This window comes from Notolabrus celidotus, chromosome 15 (assembly GCF_009762535.1).
Source record: "Notolabrus celidotus isolate fNotCel1 chromosome 15, fNotCel1.pri, whole genome shotgun sequence".
NCBI lineage: Eukaryota > Metazoa > Chordata > Actinopteri > Labriformes > Labridae > Notolabrus > Notolabrus celidotus.
Window position 1 is genome coordinate 15,894,736 of NC_048286.1, and position 23,747 is coordinate 15,918,482.

Genomic DNA, 23,747 nt, shown 5'->3' on the forward strand with positions numbered 1-23,747 from the left:
TTAAGAAAAAACACAATCCAACACAATCATCCTTTGTCTATTGTCTGCTCAATGTTAAATGCCTGCAAAATGATGTACCGCCTTTTCCATAGAGCTCAAAACTGCTGATTTCCAAGAGAGGTGTGAGTCTTCACTTTTAAAAATGGAGGCTTGATCTGATGCTTCTCTTTTAGGATATTTAATCAAATCGTTTATTAGGCGTGTAGAATTCCCATGTCAGCCGAACAACAATATTCGTTTCATGATAGCTCCCTCTAGATTGCAACTGTCACCAAATGTGACAACAGCAGCGGGCCCCACATTTTAGTGTAGGAACGTCGTCTTTTACAACATCTTAATCAGCGCTTTACTGTGACAGTTTGACAACTTAAGATGCTTTGTTTTTCTTATCAAAAAAAGCCCATTTTTACAATCAGCCTCTTGTTTTTGTTTCATATATCAGAATTGCTTTGATAAAAGTCACGCTTGCCTAAATTTAGGCATCAAAATGCTTCACTGCTCCTTTGAATCAGCTGCATTAACTGCAATAAGCAGTGCAGGTGCAGAGTACAGTATATTGCTCGGATCTAACTGGCCAGTCGCTTAAAAGCAAATCTAATTTATTCTAAGCAGTATGACATTTTATTAACCCTATCCACAGTGAAAACTGTATTCTTAACATCATCTTCACTCAGAGAAATGAAAGGTCACAATCCTCAGCGCAGCATGAAAATTAAAACCATGGATCAAATGCAGTAACTCAACAGATTTGTTAATTAGCTGCTTCTAGCTGTTGTGTTGTCTTTTGAGTGTAAGGGGGATAATGTTCAGTGTGTGGGAACAGAAGCAAGGCATTTTGATATAATCCTTAAATAGGAAAATTGTTCAAAATACCCCTGCTGCTCTGTCTCTATCGGCTGCTTTGGCATTAATAATATAAATCAAATGCTATGTTGAGTTAGATTTCATTATTGCTGCCAAGATTTTAGCAAGATCCAAAAAGCCTATAAGCTTAGTTTACACATAATCAACAAGTGTTTTCTCTATTGATTTCTGTTGTATCCCTCTTAGATTTACTCAAGGTAATACTGAAGCTGTTTTACCCATTAAATGACTATTTTATGTGTCACTGACTATAAAGGGGTTCTCAGTGTTGTGTGAAGTATATTTAAAAGATCTTCAGTGTTTTTGGCACCAGAATATCACAAAATCAAGCTCCAACACAGCACTAACATAACAGCCTGTGCCAAACCAACACACCTGTCATATGATGTCACTGATATTAAAGTTACTGTACTTATATTAAGGAATGCTGACTCACCATAAGTGTAGACGAAAGGTTTGGGGTTGTAGATCAGTCTCAGGACATCACTAAGGGTTAAAAGTCTTTCCTCGAGGCCAGCGAATCCTCTTTTAGCTGACTGAAAGTTGCAATTTCCCACGGTGGAGAATGACACCTAAACGCAGCACTCAGGGTATGTTGATGGTTGATGGTACGCAGTCTGCTAATATAATGCGCATTTTACACTGTATAAGGAGTGGTTGTCACTTTTTTTAACAATGTACATGATCTCCTTAGGCTTGTGGTGTAAGGTATCAGTCCTGATGGATCAGAGGAAGCACAGCAGGGGTTGAGGATGGCCCTGATGATGAATCGCACCTGAACAACACCTGCAGGTAAGTCCATAGTTTCCAGGTTTAAAGGTGTCCGAGCTTCCATATTTTTGCAAGTGCTTGGGTCAAAACTGATTCCTCCTCTGCTGTAGATTTATTCCTCTTCTTAATTTGTCCACTACATCATAAGAAAGCCACTGGTAATGCTTCAATGCGCCGAATGGTAGCAAGGAAATACAATTTTCGCACCATTTACGTGTTGTTACATAAATTGTCATCCCATTGGACAAGGTGCCTATAGTTAGTTCCACCCATAGACTTTATAAAACCCCTAAAGTGGGGGTCGGGACCCCCTGAGGGGTCGCGAGCAGTGGTGCCGTATAAGGGGGAAAAACTAGGATGATCCTAAGGGCCCATGACTGACAGGGGACCCGAAAATAATAATTAAAAATAAAAATAAAAATAAAAATCATAATTCATATTTTATTCAAAATAAGGTAATTTTAAAAAACGGTCCCGTTGTCTTCATAAAATGTATATCAGAGATCTCTACTTTTATTTGGGGTAAATTCATATTAATCCCCCCCCCCCCCCCCACCGTCGCGCTAATCAGCTGTGCCGCGCAGTCAGACCAGACCCATGATTCAGACAAGATGCACAGTGCACTGAGTGCGCCAAAGGCAGCTAAAATGTCTGGAAAGACAAGGTCTGGGTCCAAGAAAAGGATGGAAAGAAAGGAGAGATAGGAGAGAGAGAAGAAAGGGTGACAGTATGTCACCCAGTTTTCCAGGTAAAGGTTGGTATAGTCTTTGAGTGGTTAAAATCAACCTGTTTGCTAGTTTGATGTCCACAATGAGATGAAATACGTTGTAGCTAATTATACTAAATGGGTTGCTCCTCCCTCCCTACCAGACTCAGCAGCTGATATGTGAGCAGGTGCACTGTCTCCCCACAACTACCCGCAACCCAATGAACAAGAAGGTGAGCAACATAGCGTGTCAATTAGCATTATTGAAGGGGGTATGTGGGGGAACCTCTTTTTTCTCTCTCTATCTGTACTATCACAAAAGCCTATAAAAACAAAGCTATAGCTCAGCTACAAAAGCTACAGCCTATAGTCTGATTTGGATGCTGGGCAGGTTGAAGCATTGAGTGATTTAGTCTGTTTTAATGTCACGTCTGGGTCGACTGGATCCTGGAGATGTGGTTACAGCAGTTGCACAGGGGTCTTGTGGCCTTTGGTGATGGGGTCCAATGTGATATTTTTTCAAATAAATTTTTTTTCTAAGTATTTTAAATGTGATTATTTTACCCATTATTTAAAAACATAGACAAAAATAGTGATTTCATTTGAAATAAAACAAATAAGTACGTTTCATTCACTTTCTGCCTTTCTTTGTTGCCAGATGACTCCGAAAGTTAGGGTCAGGGTTAGCTAAAAGTTAATTAACAAAAGGATCAGTAGCAGCCGGTTATTTCACAGCAGCACAGTCTCATGTGCATGTAGGTAAACTCATTTTGTCAAGTATGAAGCAACATTTAATCACTTCGAGGGACAGTGGGGGTCACAAGTCTTTGGCACCTATATTTTGGGGGTCGCGGGATGAAAGGTTTCGGAACCCCTGGTATAAAATATAAACAGTCTATGGTTCCACCCCGTTATTCTGCCACAGCCACTACATGTTTTTTCTTTAAAATAATCAATTTTACATTTATTAATGTATCAAGATTTCCCATTTATTACTCATATTTTAAGCTTATTTCATTGATGTAATTTGTTATCATCTAGGAAGTATAATTTAAGGGCTCCCCCTTGTTAGTTGTCAGCAGTTGTTTATTATCTGGACTATCTAGATAAATGACCACTTCCTTTTTTTTGTTTCAAAGAACAGCACTTTTGATTATCCAATTTTTCAAGAGAAAGGAGACTTCCTTTCTTCCAAAGCATTTATTCTGGGATGCATTACTGTACTGCCAAATTTATCTTGGTTGCACCCTCCTTATGTCATCACACTGTGCGAACACTCGTGACTGTGAGCAGGGAAAAAGCCAGGTCAGGGGGGAATGTGTCACTGCCGGTCCAAAGCATTTGGGGCTCTGGCACTCAGGCCAAGGCCTTTGGTGATAGCTCTGGGTGAGACTGAAGTACTGCCAGTACCAGCAGTGTTATCGCATAGTCACTGAAGTAGTTCAAAGGGAAACCTGAAAAAGTCAAAGTCAGTGCGGTGAAGTATTTATTCAGCCTATCTGACTAAGATTACTTTAGACCATTTTGCTTTATGACACATTCCCAAAGCTCCACCAGTTCAAGTGGGTAAAAGCTAATGTAGACTGATATTAACTTTTGGCTTCTCGAGTGTGTGTATACAAGAACTACAGAATAGTACCTACATGCTGTAAAAGGTACAGGCTTACAGCTTCTCTATGTACAGTATATGCTTCTCTTTAGCTTTTACTGGATTGAAAGGTAATATTTAGGAATTTAACTTCCTATTTTAAAAAAGCACAGTGAAAAAGTTGATACATTTTTGCAAGATATATTTTTTCCCATTAGTTGAGGCGAAGTCCAATGTTATAGCAACCAAACTACAAAAACAAACATAAAAAAGTTTGCATTGCTGGTAATGGTTCTACATCTTAAAAAAGTCTCACAGACTATAGGAGGCCAAGCATACTGCCATTTAAATTCTCTCTTAGTGGCATGTTTACAAAGAAAACTTTCAGAGAAAAAATGAAAGCAGAAAAGTTTTACCAAAGCACTGTCATTTGATTTGATTTGATTTGATTTCTTTATTTTGTTAAATAACTTTTTTTTGTTTATCATTTTCAGATGAAGCTTAAAAGAAGGCTACATAAAACGAGACATTTCAAATGGTAGATGAATCAAATTGCTTGTTTGCAACTCTCAGTCCTGCTTTTATCACGCCTCCATCCAGTGACCACATTCTATATAATTGCAAAAATATGGCAAGGCTCTGTAATAGATGTCCCTTAGCAAATCAGGGGTGATTATTGTAAGCAGTGATGTTAGCTGCAACAACAGTATGCAAATTTAGCAGGTAATTTGTTATTGTGCCAGCATTAGAGATGTCCCATTTAGCAGAGTGGTAAGGAGGGGCAAAACAAAAACAACCACATGCTCCAACTGGACAGGATATTAAAATAGCAGCATGATGTTTATAGCTTCTTTGCCTTCCTGCTAACGAGGACACATTCATTTACCTGGAAAATGTTGAAAGCAATGTTGCATATTTTTCCTGCAACCTGCTACCTTGAATAACTGGAATTTCATGAGTTAAGGGGAAGCATGGGTCGATGATTCCAAGGATGTTGACAAATCAATACAGCTGACAACTAATTTTTCAATTTGCCTCATATGTCCTGTCACCTTGTGCTCAGACGTGCGTCTGCGGTTGCAGCAGAAGATTTATTTTCGGATGGATAATTGAGATTAGAGGCAGGGTGTGGACACACATCCATGCATTCCAAGACAGAGTTTTAAGAACCTGCAGATGAAATGAGATGTGGCATTTTATTAGCATCAAGTATCATATAGTATTGAGGTTTATGCTGCGGGAAATAGCCTTTATTCTTTCTTTGCAGTGCATTTGTAGATATTCATACCACTGGGTATTCACTATAATGTCTGTTTGAATGAGTTCAACACTTAGTTTGCTGTGGAAAAACGAAAATCCATCCTCATTTGGAAAGAATTTCAGCCCAATTGCTCAACGTCAATAGCTCAAGACAAGTTACGCAGCAAGATGTTTCCACTCTGTTGGCAGGATTAATGGTAATCATAAACATGATTAGTGCCCATGAAGGACACTGGTAGGAGAAGCCTGTTTAACATGTCACTATTCACATAAGAAATCTAATTAGCTGTTAAAAGATGATACATTTTTTTTCCTACTTTGCATGCAGGGAGATGTCCTCTGGAAATTGTAAAGAGGGAATACAAATTGAATCAACATTATGATGTTGCAAGGACAACTTCCAGTATCCTATTCATAGTGTTTATTATTCGCACCCTATGACAGGCTGAACATACTGTATCTCTGTCGTCTGAAGTAGATTTTTCAAATCTTTAGCCACATTCATTGCCAATTTCTCCCTATAACTTCTGCGAAGGTTAATGAAAGGACAACAAAGATGTCCAGCTTTTCCGCTTGAAGCTTTGGCAGGAGGAAGATGATGATGGCAGAAAGTCACAAAGTTGCTTCTCTGCCTGCGTGACTAAGAGGAATCATCTCATCAGAGCACATCAGCAATTAATCACAAAAACAGCTTTCAAATATTCAAGGGGATTAAGCATCAGAAATAACATCCCTTTCAAATCAACCATTTTAATCCCCTAAGTAATAATACAGGTTTTAGCAAGGTGATTCACAGCCAAAGCAACAGCCTTTTAATTGAATACTGTTGAATAGTATAACAGGAGCTAAAAATACATTTTAATTAACGTCAGTCAATTCAGTAAGGACAAAGCTTCAAAACAAAAGTACAGCACAGCAATATTGAGAGAAGCTTTACAACAACACAGAATAAAAGGCTAAGAGGAACAAAAACACATAAATGTTACATTGAGGTTTTCTCTTGAGTTTCTTAAAAGCTGACATTAAATAGAGTACACCATAGAGCAGTATTGAGTGGGGGGGGGGGGGGGTATTTCGTATGAAATCACCTTGAGTCACTTTCCTTGAGAAGCTAAAAATAAAAAGTAGATAATGGGAAGTGAAAAAATCTCAGCTGGGTTCCTCTTCTCTTCTCCCACCATAGTTTGTGATTCCAACATGATGCCGTGGGGATGCTGAATGGTTGGTTTGTTCCAAATTCCCTCTTTGGATAGGAAGGTTTGATAAGCACAGGAGCTTTTAGCTTTTATCTGATTATTTCTGTGTGACATAAATGTGCTTTTAGGTTTCAAAAGCATACTTGCAGCACACGTCTGTGTCTACTGTTTGTGACAGACCTACATAAAATACCTGAAAGATATCAAAAGGCAGTGGTGAAATGTGAAATCATGGGGTTCACAGAGAGCTCTTAAAAAGCGTTTGGCTCCACCAGCTCCTCCTCTCAGTGCTTGAACTGTAAGCCTGTCAGGAGTGAACAGTCTCATGTGCTGACTGCCTTTCTCCACCTCACTGCCACCTTGTTTAGCCTGATCCGCCAATCTCCAGCGAGCTAATGCAAGATGACACTCTGTCACCAGAATCCTAAACTCTACCCACAATACAATTTGTCATCGCACTCAGGAGCCCGTGACATTCATAAGAGCTTCTCTGTCAGGATCAATTTCACTCTTATTTTAAGGGGGTCTGAGCCCTGGCATTCTCACCAACAGATGCTCATACGGTGTCCCAGAGGTCCATTGCCAGAAAACAAGACAGGACTATCTATGGTCTTGGCTAACAACTAGGAATATCGATAACATAATATCCACATCTCTATGTGTTGAGGTGTGCCTCAGATTAAAATAACGCTTTGGTAACATAAAACGACTCAAACAAAGTGCTCCTGTTTGTCTTTTGTGCAGGATATGGTGTACTCTGATAGTACGGTGGCCATCAAGGGCAAACATGCAACGGTCCAGTAGTTTTAGTGGGCCAGTACGCTCTGGTGCATAGTATTGCCACTTCTAAATTTAACCCTTTGGCATACTGGGGCTTCTCCTCAGCTGCCAGTACCCTTTCCTGCCCTCTCCATATTACAGTTTCTGTTGGCAATTGATAATAGCATCTAAAGTACATCACCTGCAAAGCACTACATGACATTTGTGTCCTTCCCCAGTTGTTATATGATGCTCAAATGTCTTTTTTTTATAGTGGAGATCAAGCTTACTGTAACTAAAAGTAACAAACGCTACTGTTTATAGTTCATACACAGATGGAAAGCATGGCTGGGGTTTTTCAATACATTTAGGGTGTGGAAATCAGCCTCTTCTTCTGGTGTCTTTTATTAACTATAGACACATGGAATGGGATATGAATGATTTACTGAGACTAGCCACAAAATAATCACATCAACAATTGAATAAGGGGAGTAACAGCACTTTTTTTCCCCACTTGATTTACTGAATAGCCCAAACATTTTTTTTTTTAAAGTTATATTTTTGGGGCTTTTTGCCTTTATTTGATAGGACAGCTCAGGAGAGACATGAAATGTGGAGAGTAGAGAGTGGAGGAAGACATGCAGGAAATGGTCATAGCTGGGAATCAAACTGGCGACCCGTGCGACAAGGACTCTAGCCTCTGTATGTGGGGTGCTTAGAGCACTAGGCCACCAGCGCCCCGGCCCAAATCTTTTTGATTAGGAACAAAAGTCAACAAATCAAAATAATGCAAAATCAAAAAGCATTGCAAAAGTCCGATATAAAAAAAACAATGGTAAAAAGATGTACTTAAAAAGTAAGGACAACCAAGACACACAGTATTAATTTACAGCAAATGGGTGACAAAACAAGGTTTTTTAATAGTCAAAACAGACCCAGAAAATTATTACTGCAGAAAAAACAAACAAACTTGATCAAAACAATGGAAGCCCTCCAGACCAGTAGTGGTCGCAAAGTCAAACTGGATTTTTCATTGAAAAATATATAAATAAATGAATGAGAGCGAGAAAACAGAAACTGTTCACAAGTTAGATTCAGGCTGCTGGGAGGAGGTTGTTTTGGTCTCTTTCTCTCTGCCTCCTTTTCTTTCTGTCTCTTCTGGCAAAACCTGGCATGGTGCCATTGTCAAAACGCAGCATTTTTCTCTTGCATTTTCTTTGTGGGTTTGTGTGTTTTAGACTTAATATCACTGAAGCACTCCCAGCACCTTTGTTATAAATTATTTTTTTGCATTTTGCTAATTTTTTTTAATTTTGCAGCATGTTTTCATCATTGTTGTTGTTGTTCTTTATATATTTTTTGGCGTTTTTGACAAGCGGCAACCTGGCCATGAGAATTGAAGACAATGCGGAAGTGTTAAAAACTGCAGTATCTCCAAGTGGCAACCTCCGGTCTAAAAATATGAGTCCAATGTGGAAGTGCTAGAAACTGCAGTTCATCAAGGATCCGCTTGAGGCTGGCTCCGGAAGTACGGGAAGTCACATACACACCAATTCAAAAATGACGACCTTTACAGCAGAAATAAACATGTTTACAGCCTGGTACAAAAGATAAGTGTAGTCTGGATAGCTCATTTCTTGATGTGCTCTTACTGTGAGGGGGGTGAATTTTTTTCTAACGCTGCAATTTCGAAGATATTGAGATTACTAGTCTTCCATTGAGAGGCACAGCTGCCTGCGGGAACGCTGCAGCTGTTGGCTAGGAGGCTCAAACTCCACCTCTTTACGTCACTCGACAGCAGCAATATGGCTGCCGCCGACGATTGGTCTCAAAACAGCGCTTCAGAAACAGATGGATGATATTAAGATTACAGGTTTTCCATTACGAGAGGCACAGCTGACTTGATTGACAGGCGGGAACACAACTAGCTGTTGGCTAGGAGAATCAAAGCCCGCCTCTTTACCTCACACTAACTCGACAGAAGTTAGGTTGAGTTCAGCATTTCCAATATGGCGCGCCGCCGATGAAAACAGCGCTTCAAAACAGATGGATGACGTCACAGATACTACGTCCATTATTTATACAGTCGATGTTTTTTTAATCAGCATCAGTTTGCAGCTCTTTACTCTCAATGGAAATCTTTCTGGCCGCTGCAGCACATATGCCCTTGTTGCCACCGTACATGAGTGGTGGTTATTTGATTAGAATAATTCATACATCAACAGATGCAATTACAACTGTATATTAATTCATGCACTGTAGTACTGACCTTTGAAGCTGGAACTTTGTAACAGTAACCTCCAATCAAGGTGTCGTCTGTCTAATGTGACCCTGCAGGCAGAAGTGAAATGCAGGCGTAATGATGCGTTTATGTTAAGTAATTTCTGACCCTCAAGGAAACAAGGTAAATTAGACACTTGGGCATTAACATTTGGGCTTTTGACCTAGTCACTATTATACTAACATTTACATTACTGTTCTGTGCGTGTGAGCAATGGGAAGGAGGTTTTAATTGAAGGTTGATGTAACCTTTTCATGTGTAAGGTTGGGCAATCAGTCTTAATGTAGGAGGGTGCAATGCTTGGTTAACCTACTCAGGTTACATCACATCTAATTTATCTACCATTTGCAATCTGCTCGCATTAGAAAAGCAAAGTAATGAAGTGAACAGAGAACCTAATTAAAAGTTGAGTGTGAATCTGTGTGTCAAAAGGTCAGCAGTCTGTCTTACTGTAAACCCCGGCCTCACTAAATTGACCCTGTCAAGTTGGATTAGGCTAAAAATACTTGTGGCAAAAACAGAGACTAAACTTTAAGAAATCTCTCAATAAAATCGATGTGGCTCTTAAAGGTGAAGTCATAACCCTCTGTAAATAACTGCTTCTAAGAGCCAGGCACAGCAAAGTGATTAATTTTTCTATTTTTAGCCCAGTTTCCTATGTATTTATTTCTTTATTTAATGTAGGAGGCAGACGGCAGCTCCGCCAACAGAAATACTTTGTCAGCAACTTGATTGCATTTACATGGTAGACTGAAGCCAAAGCTGGAGCAAATTAGAGAGCTAAGCCATAGGCGATGCTGAAATAACAGGCACTCCAATAAATGTTATGTGAGGAGACTTCTCAAATATCAACACCTCAGGAATGTTATTTTCTTCACCTTGTTTGTTTCACACATCATCTTTTCACTGTATTCACGCTTTGATTCTCTGTCCTTAAAATACTGTAACAGAAGAAGATAAAGGCATGATAAGAACTGTCTGCAACAACAGATGGTATGTTTTATCACTCAAATCTTCAAGGGGAAAGTCCCCTGTTGGATACCTTTATACAGCAGATATTCAATTGTGATGTTCAGGGCATCTTAGGAATTGTTTTATGGGTTGTAATTTAGAAGTATACTATAAATACCGGACTTGTACTGCAGCGTTGTCAGTTAGGCTATAAAAACATCCTTATTTTCCGATTTGATTGATGCTTTTAATGAAGCATTTCTCCTGTGATGCATTTCCTCCATTGAAGCTAAGCCAGTTGTAGAAAAACTCAAGGTGACCCCGCTTCATTTCACAAAGTTTATATCTGAGCAGTTTTCTGAAAACATTTGAACATTCACCTTCAGGAAATCGGCTCAGAGAATACATATATTATGAGTGATTAACTTTTTAAGAGTGAATTTTTACTTTGAGATTTTTGTTTAAAGCTGTTCTTCATTGTTATTTGGCTCCTTTGGGGGCATCAAAACAAGCAGAAAACATGATATTGAAGTCTTAACAGCTTATAGCAGTAATTTGAACTTCTGTAAGATATATAAAATCAAACTTCTTCAATACCACTTTAAATTGTGCAACAAAAATGAAGTTCTGCTGGTACAGAAAAGAAGTCACCACACAAAATAACGTTGGACATGCCTGGCTATGATGGAGAGCAGAGCAGAGACACACACACTCAGAACACAGAACACAGATGAAGCACAACTGCATTCAACTGCATATGTGTGTACGTGTTTATCAGTTCTATAAAGTCCAACCACTGAGAAACAACCAGAAAATAACATTTAATTTCCCTGCTGCTTCACTTCACTCACTCCACCACTGCTGACCTGTGTCTTTTGCAGCTCTTGGTTGAAATGTGACAGTAAATCTGTACTTTTTCTGTTTGCTTCGATACTTTTTGATCTGTAATGTTAAGATGATAGACATTGTCTGGTTTTAATTTGTGGTATTAAATCATCAAGATATCAAACGTTCAACAACCTTTATGGCTAACATGTTAGCAAATATTTGCTGATTTACAACTCAAGCAGAGGCAAAGCAGCATTCACGTTCATTTAGAGCTGTATTCATGGCACCTCAGTGGTGTTCTCAGTTTTTCCCAACTTAAAGAAGAAATTAAAACATTTTCCACTTCTGTAACCTCCAGGTTATCTACTGTCCAGGCTGCCTGCCTAAAATTTTCACCAGCCCACCCTTTTGACAGTCCAGAACTAGGCCTGTTGTGCAACCACCTTATGATTACAGAATGCCAAGTAGAGACAGAAAAACAGAAGAGCTTATAAAATAGTCTTCAAAATGCTGCTAGAGGCAGATCTTTGTTAATCACAGCTTTCTGTTTGCTGGTGTCTCATGGCTTACAGTGGTTGCCCTTTTTCTAATTACCTCTCATACAGCTTGGGTACGCCACTGGGCCACCAAATGAACGAATGTCCAGTCTACTCTCAATTTAGCTTGTTTTTTTCTTTTCTTTGCAAATGCTTGAAGGAACACTTGGCCCTTTAGCTTCTTAATGCGTCATTATTTCACCAGCTAATTATTAACTTTTTTCTGTTGGGCATTTCAAGCTGGGAAGGTGGTCTGGTGGGTTTATCAGACCTTTTTGGCTGAGAATAGCTGCATGCTGTGACTGGGAATGAGGTGAGAAGGTGAGACTGAGCTAAAACATGGACATGGTCTCTTTAACAAGTGTCTGCATTTTACCGTCTGTTTTTTATTCTTACTGCCTTTTTAATATGTCCTGTAGCACTTTGAGATCTGTCCAGAATGTAAAGTGCGTGATAAATAAAATGCATTATTATTATTATTATTATTATTATTATTATTATTATTATTATTATTATTATTATTGTTATTATTATTATTATTATTATTATTATTTCTAACGCCTTCCTACAGTGTCCCTGAGAGCTCACAGCACTGCAAATTAAGAAAACACATACAAAAAGACAAAACACAAGCAAATTAAGAAAACATCTTCATCAATTTGACAACACATGCGCTGCATTTAGAAAACGCACTGTAAAGACCACAACACCACACATTAGAAAAATGCACTGCAAATAGACCGCAACACAACACAAGCGTTTCCAGAGGACACTTAAAAGTGATGCACATGTCCGGACACACTTGTTGTTGACGCAGATTTTGAGTCACAGTGCTATCAAGGTTCTCTTACCGTCAGTGGTGTTGGAAAATGAGATAAAAAAGTAAGTGTTTTTGATTTATTTTAATATTTTCCAGACGTGTTCATCACTTTTAAGTGTCCTCTGGAAACACTTCCATTGTGTTGCAGTCTATTTGCAGCACGTTTTTCTAATGTGTTGGGTTGTGGTCTTTGCAGTGCGTTTTTCTAATGTGTTGTGTTGTGGTCTTTGCAGCGCGTTTTCTAAATGCTGCGCATTTGTTGTCAAATTGATGAAGATGTTTTCTTAATTTTTGCATGTGTTTTGCCTTTTTGCATGTGTTTTCTTAAGTTGCAGTGCTGTGAGCTCTCAGGGCCACCGTACTTTCCACATGAAGGTAAATATTTTTGAAAAAGTTGTTTTTTCTCTGTATTTTGGCCTTGTGCCCACATATAAACAGAGTTTGAAGTCACTGAAAACTATAGTTTTGAAAAAGGACCTCCAAGATGGAGCCTTTTAAAACGCTCTATTTTATCTGTATTTGTGTGGACGGCAAAAACAAAAGTTTTGTGAGATGCTGAAGTGATTACCTCAACTTGCACATGGCAATTGCTTTTCATATATATCACCAACGGTCTACTGCTTTACATTTACTGAGTACTGTTAGGTTTAATTGCCTGTTTACATGGAAACTTAAGTGTTCTTAATCATTTTACTGCTGCAGCGGGTAAATATATCAAGCTGGAGAGGTTTTAATTCAACATTCTGTACACAGTTTGAAGAACACTGTTTATAATTGCCGCTAGCTCAAGAATTACACATTACACATAGTCATAATTTCAATATTTGATGTGGAAAATACTGAAAAGAGCAGCTCTTAACATAGAAATAAGCCTGGAAAGTGTGATATTTTGTACCCTTAAGTGTGGTTTACAAATCAAAGTTGATATAGGAGTTTTCAGCAATTTAAGTCATTCTCAGCTGTATATTATGATTGGACACGCATTGTGGCCCACCTTGTGAATAGAGAAACGCCTGGTTTAAGGTTGTCTCAGGATTTGCTCCAGGAATGTGAATCACTCCATTTTGTCCACTAAAGTGTAATGATATCTCTAAAATTAAACAAACCCAGGGTTCACAGAAACACCAGTGGCCCATGAAAATCTAAATCAAACAATAAAAGCCCAATTTAAATTGTGCGTTTGGATCATAGCAGTGTGAACACAACAGTTGTGTGAGGCTGATTCATGTAATATCCCCCTTCTCTCTGGCTCCAGAGTCCCGCTGACACAGCAGCTGTGAGCAATACGTCCGCGCGTGGGTGTGTGTGTATGTGCACTTTTGCTTGTGTGTGTGTCAGCGTATGTGTGTGTGTCTGTGCAGGTGGTAAGAGGGAGGGACAGCAATGCCTGTGAGCTGAATAACAAATCTAGCATAGTGCACACCTGAGGAGCTGTCACTGTCATAATCAGCCGTTTATAATGCACGGCAGAAGGGGGACAGGAGTTGAGATGAGGAAACGAGGACACAGTCGGTATCAAAGCTCTGTCTGTGTTATATCCTTTTCTTGTTATCCTCTCTATCGCTGTGTGCAGAATAGAAAGGGTGAAGGCATTCTTTTTCCTTTTATAAATTTCCACTCTGCTCAAATTTCCTTCGAGTTATTGCTTAGCTCTCTCTCCTCCACTGAGTCACAGTTGTCGCATATGGCACGCTGGAAAAGCTAACCGCACTTTCTCTCTGCCTTCATCCTTCCTCCTTCCTCACACCCCGTCTGGCCCGGCAGGTTTGTGTCCGGAAACCTCCTCCAGAGAGAGAGAGCTCAAGGTGACACACGGTTGCTCAGGCACAGATGAGCTGCTGTGTCCCCGGGCCTCCTGACGACTGCCATTTTGCCCCCCTCATTTCCCCCCCACTAGAGCCCATGAGCAGCGGGCACAAACACCCCCCTGGAGTCTTTTGTTGTTTCAGTGCGACGCTAATCTAGGGGTTCTGCTGTGAGGGCCACAGGAGCGGCAGGTTGACTCACTTCCAGCTCACTGACACAATCATTCAACTGCCTGTATTGGGAGTGCTGGGTGTGTGTGTGTGTGTGTGTGTGTGTGTGTGTTTGTGTGTGTGTGTGTGTGTGTGTGTGTGTATAGCCGGAACAGTGCCTGTTAGACAGGCTGGCTGATATTTTTCTGCAGGGTCAGCAGAGACTTGGCCAAGCCAGCATCATGGAGGAGTAAATCAATGAAACCCAATTAGGCACTGGGAAAGGTGAGAGAGGAATTGAGCAGCTAAAAAAGCACAGACTGAGACAAAAAGTGATCCTTGAGACTTTTTTTTTTTGTAGAACTAGCTGAGAGTAAATCAAACATCTTTGCCGTATTCACACGCACACGCAGGAGAGCTCTTTGTGTTTAACTGAGCAAAAGCTTGATAAAAAAACACAGAGAAATCTGAGCACAGCCTCACTCAAGATCTGTGGGAGTTGAAAAGTGTTGTGTGGGACATGCTTTGTGTGCCTGTGTGAGTCACTGGTGCATCAGTCTGCTTCACTTTAACCAAATAAAACTCTGCTATGACTATGGAGAGCTTTTTGTTATTACAGATTTAGTGAACAAACCTTATCAGACACCTGAAACACTTCACTTCAGACGTTTCCCTGCATCATACTGACTGTTTGATACGAGTCATACTGAATTCCCCCCCGCGGGGTAAGAGAGCAGTCATGTTCCCGAGTGGAGGGCGAGAGTAAAGGCAATATGTCTCATGATCACCTCCTGAGCGAGCCAAATGAGGCACCCTTTGCTCTGAGCAACCTGCCACTAACATCTGCTGCTTTGGCCATGAATGCCCTTGTAGGTTGTATGAATCCTGTTTTCACACAGGTTTCAACCATTGTCTTTGTTACAATAATGAAAACCTTAAAACTACACATGGACCACTTTCAAATGCACCTTTATTTATCAATCTATAATACTTATATTATTGCAAGCCGGATCTTTCTTCACTGGAAGTGAAAGGCAGGTCCACAGTCGAAAGCCCATCAGTGTGCACATTGCAATCAGGATCACAACAGGCAGAAACAATGCACTCTAAATGCTTCAGAATGTGTTTTATTTTTGAGCAATTATCTTATTCAAATGAAAAATCCAGCGTTTTTATTTTCTCAATAATAAAAGAAAACATCATCTTAGGCATTTGATAGCCTGCTGATTGCTAATGAGCTGTGTAGATAGCATTATGCACAAGATAATAATCCTGTTCATGTTGACAGGGAAAAATGGATGCTAATACCCACAGGCGAGGGTGTTGGAATAGGTACTCTGGCAATTATCATCAATTAGGATCCTATTCTAATCTCATTAAAACAGAGATACTGTATACTGTAAAAAATACAATTCCCTTAATGTAGTTGCTCTATATGAGAATATTTTCATGCACAGTGATTATTTATTACACATGGTTAATTTATGCCAGCTGTATCGCACGCCTAGAAAGATCCTTATATTACTAATGCATCTTAATATTCTGTGTTTTGGTCCTTATAGTGACATATTAACCAACTTGCTTTTTATTATGGTTGAAATCATGATATCAATTATTGTAATGAACACACTGTAGCTCTTTATGCAATCTGGCAAACTCAGACAGCAAGCCAGCCCTTGCCACCTTCATGAACCCACAGTAATTATTAAAAGATTTTAGTAATCAGGCTCCTTCTCCATTTGCATGAAAGCAGTCGAACAAATGTGAAAACTAAACTCTGCCAGCTGAACACGTCAGTATAACCAAGACAAAAGGCTAGCTGTCTTTATTCGAGTTACCCCTAACCTCATTACCTCAGTGATTAACAAAAACAGGGAGCAGAAAAAAAGTGTTTCATTCACTGGCTGCCTCCAAAATTTAGCTCTCGATAAGACAGCTCAGTGTGAGACAGAGGAATGCACACACGTGGATCAGCCCTCAAATAAATCCATCCAGGCCCCTGTGCTCAGACAGGCTGTTGGTCCGCTCCTAAATCAGACAGGCCAGGCTGTCACCACCAGAGACCTTGTCTTCTTGCAGATCAATAGTGATAAGGGGAAATAAATTTCAAGCCGCAAATACTGAAGACACCAAGGAGGCACTCAGGCTGCCGGGAGCTCTATAAACGTGTATACTGCAGTTTTGAATGTTATAGTTTGAGCTATTGCACACTGGAAGATGTTATAAAAAATTGGGTGGACTATGCCCAGTAGATAACAGCAAGGGGAGACTAAAAATAATTCAGCATTCTAAAATGATAACAACACTTTATGAGTTCTGCTCAGCCTTCAGGTGATTTTGATTTAGTTGTAATTATTTAATTAAATGTTGAATTCAAAAACACAAGACTAATAAAAAGAATTATTCTAAATAGATCTTAATTGTACTGGTAGGCTTATTTGTTAGCCTAACAGCTAGACTAATCTGAACATGCAAATGAGTCTCAGCTAATTCAGTTTCAATTAAATTTCCAACAGAAGTTATCAATGGTTGTCATAGGCACAGGAAACAAGGGTGCTTCCCCAGCTTATAGACACATTTAAAGTCCAGTTTTACTGATATTTTAGTGTGATACATTGATGTATAACATATGATTATACATACATCTGTTTGCTCTGAATAACCTTTAAGTAGTTTTAAATACTTTACGTAAAGTGATGCTTCTTGTAGCAGGTAGTGTTTCCTCCAGTCCTGTCCCCCAACCATAGACGGTATAAATAATGGAACTAGTATCCGTGACGTCACCCATCTGTTTCTGAACGCTGTTTTGAAGCCAATCATTGGCAGGAGCCATATTGGAAATGCTGAAGTCAACCTAACTGCTGTCAAGCTAGTGTGAGGTAAAGAGGCGGGCTTTGAGCCTCCTAGCCAACAGCTACAGTATACCCGCTTGTCAGTCAAGTCAGCTGTGCCTCTCATAATAGAAAACTCGTAATCTTAATATGTTCGAAATTGCCGCGTTATGAAAAAACTTACACCCCGTACAGTGTGTGCCGATCAAGAAATGGGATATCCAGACTACACTTGTTTTTGGTACCAGGCTGGAAACATGTTATCTCTGCTGTCAGGATCGCCTTTTTTGAATGGGTGTGTATGTGGTTTCCGGTACTTCCAGGGCCAGCCTCAAGTGGACACTCAAGAAACTGCAATCTTTAACACATTTCGCATTAGCTTCAATTCTCACGGCCGGAGGTTGCCGTTTGCCCCAAACACATAATGATGTTTTGAAATGACTATAATCACAGCTCTCTATTATTATAAACTATGATAACCATAGGGATGCTGGTTGGCCTAGCAGCTTAAGCACACCCCATGTATTGAGACTGTGGTCCTCATTGCAGCAGTCACTGGCTTCACTCCTGAGTACAGCCCTTTTCTGCATATTCAGTTCATTTGCAAGAACAGATAACTCACTTTTTTTTATTTTTTAAAAAATGTTTCAAAAAACATATTTTTTTATTACTAGCTTTAGGTATTATCAATCAATTGAAGTTGGGTGGCTTTAACTAAGTCAAAGTGACATTACTAATCAGAGGCATCTTTATTAAAAATCTATATTAAAAAGACAATTGTTTTTTTGAACATTTTTAAAAACAGAGATGTCTGTTTTTGCAAATTAACTCTTCATATCATCACCCGCTCACTACTCCCTACTTGTCCTGCCTCTCTTCAGCTGTCCTGTATAATAAAGGCAAAAATGCATTAAAAAAAGAACTTTAAAAAGAACTTGTCGAAGCTAGTCATTTAAAAAACTGTGAATACTCTGCAACAGTAGTACATAAGCTAAGCAAAACTTGACTGTTATTGTGAGCTAATGCTTTGTTGACACTGATTTAGCTCAAAGCCCCATGGTACCTGAGTAGAGCATCAAAGAACAACTAGCGTGACCTTGAAATGCATGACTACATTTCTTGTACAGACTGCCACTTCCTTTCAGTCAGATGACTCATGGTGTAGTGTTTTGAAATGTTTCTTGCAGCAGCAGACCATTGTCCGTGTTTGGTGTCGACTCTGACCTCATCACTCCTGGCAGATTTATTTTACATGCAGAAATTTGAAGGAGTCAAGAGATAATATCTTAAAGCCTTAGTTGGGTTCTGCAGGTGGATACTGGGGAGGTGGTGGAGCTGAAAGAATGAGCGCAGTAATGGTGCAGGGCAGCAGTGGCCATGACAGAGCAGAGGAAGAGACTGTAAATCTTGCAGCTTAAATAGACCACCTAATTGGGAGGAAACATGTATCAGATGATTGCAAGGAGGACGCATGTTGTGTGTGAAATCAGTGCAGCTCAGGTTTCTTGCCCGAAGAAGCTCGCAAGTAGTTAAAAAAGGTAAAAACATTCATTATAAACCCTTTTGGGCTTGGCTTGTTTGAAATAAAATAAAAGATATCAAGGGAACAGTGAATAATTGAGACAGCTACCTCTTAGCACACATGTGCCATTACAAATCAATAGCCACACTTTTATTACATCACTTACCAAAGATGCTTTCTTCTCTGCTCGGGTTGCTCTGGAGTTCAACACAATTTGCCTTAATCATGCAATCAATCACTATTAGATCTGTGTGCCACGCCAGCACACAGCAGGCAGATGTGGCCCCCAGCAAAAGCTACAATCCCTAAATTAGGGCAGACACACACTTGTATGAGCCCAGTGACTTGGTAGACACTGCCAGAGCTGCTGCCAGAGCGCGTGAAGCAGCATTTTTCTTTTATTTGTCGACAAGGGGGTGGCACCAAGCTGCTTTACTGACATGTCTTTTCACTGCAAATTACAGAGAATAAGCTCAGTGGAAATGTTCTTGGATGTCTCTGTCACTGTTTGTCACTTTGCACCAATATAATTTAATCAGATCCATTTAAGCTTACGACTTTCTGTGAAGTAATCATGCAATATTTTCCTAAACGTCCATCATGTTCAACATTTGATGACATGGTATGTCCTTGCTTTGAAAATGTAACCAGATATGTTTCACAAGTGCACAAAAATGAGAGAGTTTACGCACTGAACCACGTGTGTGGTTTGCATCCTGTATTTGGCACCATTGTTTAAATTGCATAAAAGATTGAATGAGCTGCTTGGCACAAGAGGAGAATAATCAGAGCATCACTGTGGTCCTTGGAGAAGCTTTATTGAATGCACAACAATGAAGTTTGATTGGAATTGATAATGGCTTTGAGGAGTGGCTTGCTCCTTTCCAAACGCTAATTTGTTCAGAAGCAACCTCTGACACACATCGGATTGCCGATGACGGAATAATAAGCCAATAGTTTAGAGGGTCGAAAATATGTGTCTATACCAAAAGAGAGTATATTCTCCTTTACTTTACAGATCAAATACCCAGGCTCAGTGCAAGAAAAAAGCAACTGTGTCTCTGTCAGTTTACATAAGCAGCCTTTACATCCAAAAGAAAGAGACCATGCATGTGTGTCACTGAATATGATCATCTATATTTAGCTGTCAGGGAAAATGACAGAACCCTGAATTATAGTACATTAGAGCAGAGTGTGGACTGTGTGATATTCCCATTTTAACATCAAGTCAGCAGGAGGAATTGCCACAGATGTGAAAGTGCTGCTGACCTCGTCCATTTTTCTTCATGTGCCATCAAGGCCACCGTGCTGCAATGCTCCACACTGCATCCAATTGTGCAGAGTAAAAGGTGTGGAATCAAGGGCTCCTGCAGGCCACCAGCCCCTTGGACACCTGCGTTTATGGGAGTCAACCGCAGTGTCAGCGCCACGAACCAAAATGCATCATACTGCTGCCTCACACACATGTCTGCAGCACAATGTTATCTGTCCACACACAGGCAGCACAGACAGGAGAATATATTCAGCACAGACTGCACAGCGACCTTGGTGCTAAATTTCACCTTTGATTGCACATTTTAAACCATGCTTAATTCAGGTATATGCTGCACACAGGGTTCTCAGGGGGTCTCAGATTGGTCTTATGAATCATGCAACATGATATTGTTTGATTGAATGCACCAAGTCCAAATTGGATTCCCACCAACGCCTCCTCCCCTCCCTGCTCCCTGCCCAGACAAGTACTGATGAAAGATAACCGCCTCTGCATTAATCAAAGAGATGGGGGCATTTTGATCCCACTCTCAATTAGATTAGATTACATGAATTTAACAATTTGTACAAAATGTGATATCAATTATCAACAGGTCTTTCACTTTGATCTCTTGCCCTTATTCCATTGTAGCAAACAAAAGGAGTGCACATTGAATGTGAAACACTGTTATGCTGTGTTACTAGGTGCAAAGTTAACCGGCTGTGGCAGACTATCAGGGGTGTTCTAAGGGGTGGCCTGGGGTGGCACTGGCCTATCTTGAAATCTGGTTTGCCACCCCAAACTAATTGGCCATCTTCCTGGTCAGAGGCAGGCCTTAATTTTAAACTAATTTATTGGGCTTTGTTGCAACATGAGGCTAATAGCCTTTAATGTATTTCAATGTATCAAATTTGTTTAATTGCGACTTTGAAGATACATATTGTTTGATTCAGTGAGGAGTTAAACATGGAAGACTTAGCATTGCCTCTCGGTTTTTTGAAAGCTCCCATGAGGAGTTGTGAGCTGATTATTAAACCAGCTAAAATACTGATGTAACGATATGACCCACAAAAGCAAACCAGACCATGTTTGTGTTTATATTATGTTTACAAGATAAACATACATTTCTATATCTAATTTCAATGTCCACCACTGCTGCCACTAAATTGCTGACAGATTAAGCAATTTTCAGTAGCTGCAGAATTACAATTTTAAAAAAAAATCTGCAGCAAAGATTCAAAGGGAGAGATGAGTTAGACTGTAAAAGAAACCAGATCCAGATTTATTGTTGGAATGCACGGGTCAGCAAGATCAGCACTAAATTGAGTTCCTTGCGGTAGCTCACAATTAAGAATGTTACACACAGCGATGTTACGACAGTGTGATACAGCAGGGTAAATAAATGCTATCTGGGCACTTGTTTGTGCGCACACATATAATGTCTCTCCACCAGTCGGTGCCTGGCTTGGGCCACCCCAGTCAAGAAACTCTAAACATGCCCCTGGAAAACTGTAACCAAAACATTGTTTGTTTCATTCTCACTCTTCTGACAGGCTAAGGCTCCACTTTCTTTTTATTGATTTTTAGGCATAAATGAAACAAGACAAACATTAAGGACATAATGGAAATAAAGAAACATGCTATAATGCTGACGGTAACTGAGGTGGTATAATTTAAAGCACAAATGTAAGAGTCATACAATACAAGACAGAAAAAAAAGAACAAAGAACAAACAAACAAACAAAGCAAAATGAGGCATCAGCGTGTTACAATGTAGGTTGGTTGCAGCTCTAAAAACACAAGTGTCATCTGAGTAGCCATTATCAGAATCAGAATCAGAATCAGAATCAGCTTTATTGGCCAGGTATGCTTGAACACACAAGGGATTTGACTTTGGTAAACTGTGCTTTCTTTGTACAAGGCATAAGAATAAGACCTACAAATAAAAATAAAATAAAAATAATAACAATAACATCAGCTGTAAATACAAAAGAACAACAAATAGGCATGACTAAAATGTACAGGCTAAAATAGTATGATAAAAGTGCAGTGGTTAGGAGGCTTCAAGCGCAATGCCAGGTGGGTTAAGAGGGAGGTATGTTGGAAGAGGTCGTCCATTTGTCCAAAAGGGGCTTCCATATTTTCATGAAAGTGTTTTCTCTGTTAGCCAATTTGTATTGCAATCTTTCCAAATGCAAAACATTCCTGAAATCTTTAAGCCGTTGCTGAAATGAAGGACTTGCCTCTGACTTCTACATTTGAAAAATAAGGTGTTTAAGCAACAATGTACATAAGGAAATAGATTGCCCAAAATATTTATCTATGGAGGGGTTTGTGTCTACTGAACCAAAGATAGCAAGAAGTGATTCTGGAGTAAGTTTTCTGAAATGCTTTCAATAATTGATCAAACACAAGGTTCCAGAAGGAGACTACTTTCTAACTCTTTGATTGCTTTTTTTTTTCTTATCCAAGGGGACGTCTAATTATTTTAAATATATATGATCAGGCATGCTAATCGATGACAAGAGTGTGAAGTGACACAAGTTACTATTGAAAAGTAATAAGCACTTTTAAAAACTACTCTGCCTCCTCTTCCTGTGTGTGTTGTCTAAAGCGAGATTTGATGGTGCTCACTGTTTGTTTAGGATTACAGCTCACTCTCTGGAGCCAATGGTTTGATTTGTAGGAGGAAGGGAGCAGCATCACTCCCATCTAATACTCACCTGCACCTTAAAATGCCAATAACTTGAAAAACAACAGGTTGCCCAGGAGGAGGTGAACTAAAAGTCAGCTTTCGTTTTTTTTTCATTCGGAGATAGAGTACGTATTTTGTCATCTACCAAACTGAAAGTCTCTGTGTCACAGATGCAATCTATTCCATACAGCCTTCTCTTGATACTTAATTAGGTGTCAGCAGCACAACTGAGGTAATTTAACCTTCATCAGACCAAATCACATGAGAAGATAATGTGAGGGAATTATTCATTGCATATTTTAGAAGAACATGAAGAAAAGCTTACGGACTCCAGACTTAAGTGAGGATGAATGAGTAGAATGCAGAATTCAAAATTCCACAGTGATAGAGTCATTAGTGAAACAGTGGGCGTATTGGGCTGCAGTGAGGGAGCACGTGTGGGTGTAAATGTGTGTCAAACACGCACACACATACACAGATATGGCGTCTAAGGAGTCTGCAACTAATAACTAGAAATTAAAATGAAAAACAATACACACACAACCCAGAAATTCTGAAATTAAATAACACACTGTCATTTGATTACTTGAAATTAAACTTCAAAGTATTATAAGGCTGTCAATCTAAAGTATTAAAGGTATCATTGTCATATATTTACATGTGCTGATGCCTGTTTTGATCATTTAAATAACATTTAAATACAATGTGAATGATTACTGGTAAGTGAGAGCAGAAAGACCCCATACTGACCCTAAAAATAATGAAAACTACATGGGTGTTGTAATCTGTAATGGGGAGGGGGACATTGTCTTTAGAGAGTTAATAAAATTTGCTCTGGAAGGATGGGAGGAAGATGAATGGGAGTTCTCTTAGGCCTATAATTGATTAGCACTGGTTTTATGTAATTTGAAACTGGATATCAAATATTTTGC

General features: G+C 39.5%; 1 protein-coding gene across 2 annotated transcripts in view; it reads left to right on the forward strand.

The window, feature by feature from the left end:
* The first annotated feature begins 1,485 nt into the window (after positions 1–1,485).
* Positions 1,486–23,747, forward strand: part of LOC117826753 (cadherin-2-like) — an 86,212-nt gene continuing 63,950 nt past the window's right edge. The window contains exons 1-2 of one of the 2 annotated variants that reach the window (XM_034703048.1): positions 1,486–1,656; positions 2,506–2,574. In XM_034703048.1, coding sequence (XP_034558939.1) covers positions 2,563–2,574 — 12 coding nt within the window. In that variant the 5' untranslated portion in view covers positions 1,486–1,656; positions 2,506–2,562. The remainder of the gene's footprint in view (positions 1,657–2,505; positions 2,575–23,747) is intronic. The other variant, XM_034703050.1, reaches the window with a different exon arrangement.